Genomic DNA, 10,650 nt, shown 5'->3' on the forward strand with positions numbered 1-10,650 from the left:
CTCGGCTATGTCATGTAGAACAAAAAAAAATCGTTCCGGAAAAAATGCAAAAAGATGACCTACTTTTACGCACGGATCCGCGCCTGAGCATACGATAGGTTAAGTATTCGCAAAATATGCACAATTGATTGTCTATTATCGGGAAATTAATATTTTTATATGACGAATACACGTCTTGATATTGTATAGTAGGGTGGAGCGAAAAAACACTTTTCTGGAATTAGCAAACCTAATAGTTATCAATCAATGCCTTTTAGTCTATGAAGCCTTTGTGCAAATTTTCAGCTTTTTAAATCAACATCTTCTGCCTCCGCATTAGGGTTGAAATTTTGAAAATCTCATACAAACCTAAAAATTCAACTTTTAGATAAAAAAAAATTTTCGACAGTATTATGTTTAGTATATGTTATTGATACATATCATTATGAGAAACTACAAAAAGTTGCGAAAATAGCGTCAAGAATCGCCAAAGTTTGTCTAGTTTCAGTACATTCGCCAAAATAGCCGCTAAAATACTGAAAAATGGCGATTTTTAACGCTATTTTCACAATTTTTAAAAGTGTTTTTTCGCTCCACCCTATTGTATAGCCTCTGTCTGACATTAATATTGTGCAATTGAGATGTATCTTGCTTTAATGTACAATAGAAAATGATGTGTCATTGTTTTCAGAAATCTCATAGTAGCGTAACAATGTTAAGATTTAAATATTAAATAAATGTTTATATTATTCAAAATTAAAGTTATTTTGCTTATTAGTCTGCCACTGAATTAATATTATATAAAAGTAACGAAATAACAACATTAACAACCTTTTTTTAATGGCTATGATTAACAAATGATTTTCCACTTTAACTATCCATACTTAATATTATAAATGGGAAAGTGTGTGTGTCTGTTTGTTTGTCCGTCATTCACGGCAAAACGGAGTGACGAATTGACGTGATTTTTTAAGTGGAGATAGTTGAATGGATAGAGAGTGACATAGGCTACTTTTTGTCTCTTTCTAACGCGAGCAAAGCCGCGAGCAAAAGCTAGTTTTATCATGTCAATATTTAAACTAGATCCAACTGTGAATCCGCACCTAACTTTGGGCTTCAATTGTAGACTTCATATTAAACAAGATAATAATATTTCCATAATGTTACTGAGATGAACTTCTTTTACCCTTTACCGCATGAGTTGATTTTTTTAAACTTTGATAGCTGTAATACATTTGAATATCATAGTCCTACGCACATAATGTTTAATTTGTATGCAGCAAAGGGTTCAATATATATATAGAACAATAAACATTTATTCGTGAACACAGGCAAGACAAATTACACAATTTACACATTATAAGAAAACAGAAAGGAAATAAGTGCAACGAAATGGCCTCATCTCTGCTTGTTGCTGGTGACTTCCAGCGCTGATCTTCCGATGAAACCAAGTGAGAAAGATTCACAATAGAAACCTCTCCACAAACTCCTCAGCTAGCTCAACCTGCCGGCTACCGTACTCACGACACCTCATCGCGTGCGCCAACACAACCTCTGTCCGGTCCTCATACATCAACCGGCCATACGTGTCCGGGTCGTCAAACGTCTCGCTCGCCGTCGACGAATCCATTAACACGAAAGGGAATATAGACAGCACTGCCACCATTGCGAAACGACGCGCTTTACAAACCCATTTCTGAAAATCTTCAAAATCATACCCTAAAGTTTTTAATCTGAGCTTTGTGTCCATATCTAAATATTCTATAAAGGTTTCAAAGTAGTTATTCAGAATTAAATCTTCATTTTCTTGTCGGAAACTTCGAGAAGTAGTTAGGTATATTAACATGAGAACATCGAACGCTGGAGGACCGTAGCGTACGCATTGAAAATCAAGTATAATCGCATTGATAGGAACGTCATTTTCGTATTTAAACATGATGTTATTAACCCACAGATCTTTATGGATGATCACGTTTAAACTGTCACTCGCTTTCAAATCTTTACATCCGGATAAAAATTGGTTTAAAACGCTGTCTTTTAAATTAGGGATAGATTTGTACTTTGATAATCGTTCTATCATATTAGCTGTTAGTTTAGCAGCCGTGTGTATCCAGGCTGTGTCTTTAAAAGTAGTTTCAACTATAATGTCTCCATGGTCTTCTAAAACAGAGTATGGGCGGTTATTGGCAAGGCTTTTCTTAGTCTCATAGTTGGCAAAGGCAGCATGGAAGCGAGCTACGGAGTTTAGAGCGACGAGTAGGTGAGGTGAGTCGAAGGTTTCCAGCTGGTTGCGGATGGAGTAACCCTGGGCGGCCAAATCAGGCATCACTAGCACTGAATCGCTGTAGAAGAGGGCTTTTGCTACACATGGGGTTGGACCTGGAATGAATATAATATTAAGGAGCTTAGCTAATATTGGTAAGCTCTGAATTTACTGTAAAAAAGACTAATATTTTAAGGCTGGTTATATTAATTTTGAGATTTTATGAAAGGGCGAGCTAAGCCCCTATACCTAGGTATAGGTACTAAAAAAACCTAGTATACCTAGGTATAAGTAAGCAATAAACTCTTATTGCTTACTGAATGTCTTCAAATATAAAATGTTTCAAATCTGACCTGTCTCCAAGTCTTCAATGATCTTGAACACCGTCATCTCTCGCTTGAAGAACCCGTTCTCCCTTATAAAGCTGATCTTGGCATCGTTGTGTCGTGGCACGGCCTTCACAAACAGCGGTAAATTGTGTCTCCTGCCATCTACTGCCACCTGCAATAGACATTCATTATGAACTTAAAGAGTATACTGTCCTGCGGCCGTTCTTTGAGTTTTTGATACGAGACAGCTTCTACCTTTTTTGCAACCTACTTAAAAGCATCCTGCCCACTATCTGACCAACGAAGCGATATTGCCTCTTCGCCGTTGTTTATCTACGTTTTACTAATTACCTCTAAGGTCAAACGGTAGTGGTCACCAACGAAGCCCGCTAGCCCGTCAGTGGCCGGTCGGATGGCCGTTTCCAGCACCTGACCCGACCCTACAGAACGAGTCACGATGTGGCCAATCTGCTCCTCGGTCAAGATATCGCGCACTTGAACACACTTATTAGATTCACTCATTTTTTTTTGATATCTTGTTCTGTTTTTAGGTCAACAAACCTACTACTACGCAACAAACCAGTCTGCAGGTCTACTACACTTCGAAAACTATGGCTAGTAGGAGACATAAAATATGTATTTAAAAATGGCTTTTTTGTGACTCAGATGCGATCTGTCCTGAGGCGATCTAACAAAAGATTGCATGCAGATTTATATGAAGATCAGTAGGATGTGTGAATGAGAAAATTGCAATAAGGAAATCCTGCTGCAGCTATTTTTGGAGATAATTGTTTTGAGTACCCATTACATACATAATCACACATAATTATATAGGTACGTATCTTTATTTATAATCTGTGCATAGGGTATTATTGGACATGCAATACAAACTATTTAGGTAAGTACCTACTTTTGATGGTCAATGGGATTGGCTACCTAATACGCTATGATGCTTCATACTACTTTAAAAGATCCTGGGGTTCGAATCCTGGCAAGCAAGCATGGTCGCTTGCAAACGATGTAACGTCTTCAGGCAGGCAAGTATGGTCGCGCGATAAATGATAAAACATCTGGCCGTCCCTATCGCACTTACTAATAGTGCGATAGGGACGGCCTGATATTTTATCGTCTATCGCGTGACCGTGCTACCAGTGCAGGCCGTCTTTTCTCACTATTTGTAAGTGTTATAGGTACGCACCGATGATATAAAGTTTATCGAAGTAGTGTGCTTCGCCCGCTGGTATGGACATTTATTTAATCTAAACCCAAACAGATTGCGAGTGAGTCTTCTCTGAGACGACAAAAACAACGACGTCATCGAAACGTCGGAGTCAGTTTTAAAACTTCAGCCCCGTTTACAATTTAATACCTACGATACGAGTACGTTATATTGTCTTAACCTATAGGTCGCGATTGTTTCTGGTTTATCTACTTTTTATCTCTCATTTATTAGTCTAGGTCCGATTGCGCAGCTGTAAATAACAATTCATACAATAAGCACGTTTAAAAAGCCGAACGTACGAACGAAAATAGACGAACATAAATCCTTATTGGTTTTGATTGCAACGACGAATAAGTTCCTTGTTAAGGAATAAGTGGACGAGTCGCGCGAAATGGCCGGTCAATACAATTGTTATCGTTATCGCCTTATTTTTTGTCACATTTGACCGGTTCGAGTCCCGACTGAGGCAAGCGATTTTTCATAAATCCTTAAATGCAGAATTTATTGTTTTTAAAAACAAAGGAAAGTCTCCCTTACACAAAATGTGCTATTTACAATATTTAAGGTAGTTGCCATCCATGTGGCATTCGATTTTTCCACCCTGTATATTATAATACTACTCTTTGGCTCTAATCCTGAACATCCAGAGGAAAATCAGGACTACGTTTGTGTGGAGAAGCGATCGGCCCCTTTCCTCCAGTATCCTGACTGTTATCATGTGGCAATAAATTACAGTTCCGTGATCCACTCACGCGCAGGACTTCTCCTTATTGACACGAGTTTATTTTACATTACATAGGAAGACATGGGCTGGGGTTTCAAGACAAATTATGTCATTTCTGTGGACAGGTGTTAACATAGTAAATTAAAAAAACTTTCGGGAATATATCTAATAATCTTGGACACGATGTGAGTAACACGATTGTATTTATTAATTTGGTATTTTAGTAATAAAACGTACAGAGGCACAAATCTCGATTGGGGGGCAGATGTAACTGGTCCATTTTTATTATTTGCATTATTAAATAGAGTGTCCACCTGTTATATTATGGTAGGCGTGTTCAGTGGATACATGTAGAACTCAACATCATAGTGTAATAATGGAAAAAAATGGATTAGTTACAATTGTCCCCCAGTCGAGATTTGCCCTGAGCCTGATGTTGTGTGCTTAGATATACCTATAGAGAACAGCCATCACTCATGATGTGTAGATACTCACATAGGTAAATATAATATGCCCTTTCCGATATTGGATCCTCAATAGGCACCTTGGCATGGCTAGGGTAAATATACACGGTGTAACATAAAGAACCCGAATAATGCTAACAGAAAAATTCCAAATTCCGAAATTTGCTTGACGCCATAATAATATTTTATCTTTATTTTGGCCTCAGAAATGCGTAGTTAAAATCTTTCGGTATACAAGTACGCACTAGGCCATTACCATTGTTACATTGGCAATAGTTTATCAAAACCAAAATAATCCACCTTTGTTACGTCACGCAACAAACATTATCAATTGCTCTGAATGCCTGTTTGTCCTCAGAATCCCTCAGACAACAAGACCTGAACACGAGATTCTTATCACAAACAAAACTTACAGACGTCTGTCTATTTACCACCACTCTCAAGCAAATACCGCCTCTATTCCAACCAGATACAATCCAAACGCTTCGCTGAAGTTTCTTCTTCATTGATTGACAGCACAATTAAGAAGGGTTACCGTTAGAAAACAATGATCTTCAGAATAGTTGGTATAAAATAGTGTCTAGAATTAGCTACGGCACAGTCTCACCTACTAGCAACATGGGTAAAGATCGCAGAAGCTCAGTGCGCGTAGGAGATATCTTGGATGATAGTCAGCTGTGCCATATTATAAAGAAGTGTATTGGGGATGGGAGCTGGCAGCTTGTGAGCGCTGAGCTGAGACCAGCTGCAGCGGAAGGAATAGCTGGTTTCCTCGGTGACCATTTTAGACTGACTGTGAGAATCAAGCTGGATGGCAGACTGGTGATCATCCGACTGTTCGTCAAGTCCTTGCCGCTGAACAATGCGCCGAAAGCTGAATTTATCGATGAGCATCATTTTAACAAGAAGGAAGTGTCGATATTCAAGCTGTTAGATGAAATGGATATACTAGTAGAAGGTGAGTGTTCAAACTTTTCATATGCAACTTTACAAAGTTCAGTTAGGTACTTAGTTGATTTATAGTTTTGTAAATAGCTACTTAACATAATGATTTAACAGGTTTATTTTTAAATTAACGTACCTACGTTAGTAATCTTTTTCATCTTATGCCTAGTGAAATAACTGCAGTTCTATCAACTTAACCAACCGAACTGCAAAATTAATACAAAATTGGTGGGAAAAGTACACAGTTACTGGGCAGCATTTTCAGTGATATCACCAACTGCCTAATAGGTATTTATTTTCAGATGCAAACCCGTTTGTGGCCAACGCGCTCCTCTACAACGAGTCCATCCTTGTGATGCGCGACCTGACCCCCGAGGGCTACTCCACCACCAACCAGCTGCAGACCTTCGACCTGCCGCACGTGCTCGTGACCCTCGCCTCCGTCGCTCGCTTCCACGCCGCCTTCGCCAACCACGAGACCAAGAAATCCCTCGCCCTTCAACGCCCGTACTCAATCGTAGAAGAACACCCCCACATCAATGTTGAGAGCAACTTTAAAGACACGCCTTGGATCCACTCCGGAGCCAAACTTAGCGCCAACATCATCAACACTTTCTCAAACAAATACAACACCATTCCAGATTTAGAAACTAAATTCCTAAAACAGTTTTTAGAAGCCTGTGACGAGCTAGCAGAGCATAAGGAAACCTTAAACGTGGTGCTGCATAAGGATCTTTGGGTTAACAACATCATGTTCAAATATGAGAACGGTGTACCGATAAACTCAATCTTAGTGGACTTCCAATGTGTGCGCTACGGACCGCCCGCTTTCGATGTTACTTTCTTTATATACAATACTACTTCACGGAGCTTCCGTGAGCAATACGAGGGTACTTATCTTAAACACTACTTTAATATCTTCACAGAGTTCTTAGACGTACATACCAAGTCGCGTCTTAAAGTTTTAGGGTATGATTTCGAAGATTTTCTCCGCTGGATCGAGTATAGTAAAAGATTCGCTGGGCTCGGAGGGATTATGCTGGGGCCTTACGTCTTGATGGACCCGGGGACGGCTCAGGTGACCTTTGACGACCCGGCCACGTTCGAGAAGCTTACTAATGAGGATCGCTCGGAGCCTGTGTTGGCGCATGCGCGCCGCTGTGCTGAGTACAAGCGGAGGCTGGTTGATATAAACGAGGAGTTTGTGGAGCGGTACGTGCGACCTTAAAATCGAATATGAATTTAGCTGTTAATATTTTCTACATTTTACAAAATTGTTGTATATAAGTACGTAAATACATAAACTCACTCCTGTATTCCTACATGGGTAGGCAGACCACATGTTAACATGTAGGATTCGAGTTGAAAGAAGAGAATTGTGATATTAAAGTGACGGGTAACCTCTGTGAAGAACGTGTTTAGAGAAATATGATGGGTGAAATATGATCCTATAATGTAAATAATAAATATCGTATAAATAGCTACATACCAATGATAATACATTTCAATTTAAATACCAGCTTATCTTTTAAATATTTAAAGTGATATTTTTTTATACCCCTGCCCCTACGCAGTTGTACGTGGTGTAAACAACCTTAATAAAGAGAGCTTTTTAGCATAGTTTACTTATCCGTATTAAGTAACCCACAGCTGGCCTAGAGCTACTTCACTTCAAGCACATTGTCTACAGTATATTGAAGATTTTGTCGTGGTAGTTGTTTAGCCTAAGCCAGAGGCACCTCCAGCTGTATTACCTGGCGAGTGGTAGACTTATATCTGTGTCACAAGCGCTCTTATGGTTGGTCCATAGGCCTCATATTGCCGTTGTTGGTCTGCGGCAGAGGAACCTCCAGCTGGTTGCGTCACCGTCCTTACCGGGCGAGCATATGGTGCACCGATCTGTGTCAACGCGTAGCCAAACTAGGGTTGGTCCACGTTTAAACCGTTACGTGCAAATATTAATGTAAGTATTATTTATTTAGAATGAAAACATATAAGAATGTTGTATAAAAAGTCGAGTAGAGGCGTAGAGGTACTTACCTGCGTAGATTTTTTACAGTTGTAAATTATTTTTTTGTTAGGAGTTTATCAGAAACTTAATACGTTGACGGATCAGCATAAACAATGTTTCACCTTACAGTAATACGTTTAAGTAGGTACATTTGACAAAGGAACATTAAAACTTACCTACAAATAGAAACCTACCTATCATTATTGGAATAGAACAAACGCAGGTACCTAAATAAGAGGAAGGTATGTTTATAAACAATTAACGTTAGAAGTTTACAAACGAGATAACATTATCGTAGATAGAGTAGATAAGTAAATATTTCGGTACATAAACGAGAATATAGCTACTTACTGAAAATTACGAAACATTGTTTGCATTTAAATGGAAAACCTACGATATGTATCAAAATACACATACATTTTGCATTTGCACCTATATGAAAGTTAATATCTGATGTTACGTCTTACATTACAGTCACTTAGAAGTGGTAAGAAGTATTATTATAAATTGTGTAGGTATCCGTAATGAATGTAATGTTGTGACTAGTTATAACAAAATTATTGCAAGTCGAACAAATTCAGGCATACTTAGAGAAAAGTAGACTTGGTAAAAACATTCGTTAATTTGACAATAGATAGATAAAAATAAAAACTTTATTGTATTTATAAAATAGATAGACGGAATTGACAACCCTGATCAGATGGTCACGACTACTCTCCATATCGAGAGAAAAATGTGGAATGACCAACTCCGAACCTTTGCTGGTGAGGCAACGGCAACGACGTTTTTGACAGACAGACGAACCTCATGGCTTGGATGTCTGTCTCTTTGTAACATATTTCATGATAGGTACCTATTCATAGTTAGGACATAGCCTGACAAAAATATCAGGGTGCGTAGCCGAATGGCACAAACGCTCACGAAACGAAACGCTAGTAGATATCTATCCCTATCGCTCTTGCGTATTGGCGCGACAGAGCCGGACTACGTTTCGTTTTCGTTTGGCGTCGGAGAAATGCCATTCGGCTACGGGGCCTGGCCCCGTAGCCGAATGGCATTTCTCCGACGCCAAACGAAAGCGATACGCCGCTGGCTCTGTCGCGCCAATACGCAAGCGCGATAGAGATAGATATCTACTAGCGCTTCGTTTCGTGAGCGTTTCGTGAGCGTTTGTGCCATTCGGCTAGCCACCCTGTACAGAGAAAGGTTGAAAATAGGAGATAAAACCCGCGAGATAAACTCCCCCTATAGCTTGTTAGCAAAGAAAAAAAAAGAATACTCTATCTTGCCTGGTCAGACTATCGCACCACTCGTGGAGAGCATCCATACTAATATTATCAATGGGAAAGTGTGTGTCTGTTTGTTTGTCCGTCTTTCACGGCAAAACGGAGCGGCGAATAGACTTGATTTTTTAAGTGGAGATAGTTGAAGGGATAGAGAGTGCCATAGGCTACCTTTTGTCTCTTTCTAATGCGAGCGAAGCCGCGGGCAAAAGCTAGTACATTATAATTTAACAAGGATAACTGCAATTGCATGACATTTGAAATAATAATGTGTGGGAATACTGGGAATATTATCAATATCATTGATGTACGTTTGTAATGCCTGTGACTGTTGTTATTTTCAACACGATAAACAGACTTTTTAGGGTTCCGTAGTCAACTAGGAACCCTTATAGTTTCGCCATGTCTGTCTGTCCGTCCGTCCGCGGATAATCTCAGTAACCGTAAGCACTAGAAAGCTGAAATTTGGTACCAATATGTATATCAATCACGCCAACAAAGTGCAAAAATAAAAAATGAATAAAAATGTTTTATTAGGGTACCCCCCCTACATGTAAAGTGGGGGCTGAGATTTTTTTTCATTCCAACCCCAACGTGTGATATATTGTTGGATAGGTATTTAAAAATGAAAAAGGGTTTACTAAGATCGTTTTTTGATAATATTAATAGTTTCGGAAATAATCGCTTGTAAAGGAAAAAAAAGTGCGTCCCCCCCCCTCTAACTTTTGAACCCTACGTTCAAAAAATATGAAAAAAATCACAATAGTAGAACTTTATAAAAACTTTCTAGGAAAATTGTTTTGAACTTGAAAGGTTCAGTAGTTTTTGAGAAAAATACGGAAAACTACGGAACCCTACACTGAGCGTGGCCCGACACGCTCTTGGCCGGTTTTAACTTAACAGATTTATTATTTTATTTTACGTGTTGACATACTACACAAAATTGACATGTCGCTCATTCTTCAGTTGTTGTGTAAACAAATGCAGTCAGAGATTCATCTCAATTACAAACAATAAACAAAGCAAATGAGTAGTGCGTCACTTAAAATACACAGTCACAGCTGATTTTTTTTTGATCCATACTTATAAATTCATATTAATATTATAAATGGGAAAGTGTATGTGTCTGTTTGTTTGTCCGTCTTTCACGGCAAAACGGAGCGACTATTTGACATGTTTTTTTTTAGTGGAGATAGAAGGGATGAGAGTGACATTAGGCTACTTTTTGTCTTTCCCTAACCCCCCCCCCTCACTTCCCTCAAATGAAGAGTGGAAGTTTGTATGGAGCATTCCGCAATTGTCAAATGAAACGCGAGCGAAGTCTCCGGACTCTCCGGAAAAAGCTACTAAGTATCTACATAATCGGTTGTTTACGAGTTTTAAAAGATAACTTAATTGCCTTTAGGCGGAGTACGTCATTTTCTTTATCA

At 39.0% G+C, this 10,650-nt stretch overlaps 2 protein-coding genes across 2 annotated transcripts; one reads left to right on the forward strand and one right to left on the reverse strand.

Moving 5' to 3' along the window:
* Nucleotides 1–1,151: 1,151 nt before the first annotated feature.
* Nucleotides 1,152–3,141, reverse strand: LOC125230235. Its single transcript, XM_048135329.1, has 3 exons — nucleotides 2,923–3,141; nucleotides 2,596–2,743; nucleotides 1,152–2,358 (listed from the first exon to the last, which is right to left on the reverse strand). Exons 1-3 carry the CDS (start codon nucleotides 3,091–3,093, stop codon nucleotides 1,442–1,444), a joined length of 1,236 nt encoding a protein of 411 aa, XP_047991286.1. The 5' UTR covers nucleotides 3,094–3,141; the 3' UTR covers nucleotides 1,152–1,441.
* Nucleotides 3,142–4,551: 1,410 nt separating this feature from the next.
* Nucleotides 4,552–7,445, forward strand: LOC125230234. Its single transcript, XM_048135328.1, has 3 exons — nucleotides 4,552–4,702; nucleotides 5,340–5,939; nucleotides 6,229–7,445. Exons 2-3 carry the CDS (start codon nucleotides 5,600–5,602, stop codon nucleotides 7,152–7,154), a joined length of 1,266 nt encoding a protein of 421 aa, XP_047991285.1. The 5' UTR covers nucleotides 4,552–4,702; nucleotides 5,340–5,599; the 3' UTR covers nucleotides 7,155–7,445.
* The last annotated feature ends 3,205 nt before the right edge of the window (nucleotides 7,446–10,650 follow it).

Source organism: Leguminivora glycinivorella, chromosome 10, assembly GCF_023078275.1.
Source record: "Leguminivora glycinivorella isolate SPB_JAAS2020 chromosome 10, LegGlyc_1.1, whole genome shotgun sequence".
Classification (NCBI taxonomy): Eukaryota; Metazoa; Arthropoda; class Insecta; order Lepidoptera; family Tortricidae; genus Leguminivora; species Leguminivora glycinivorella.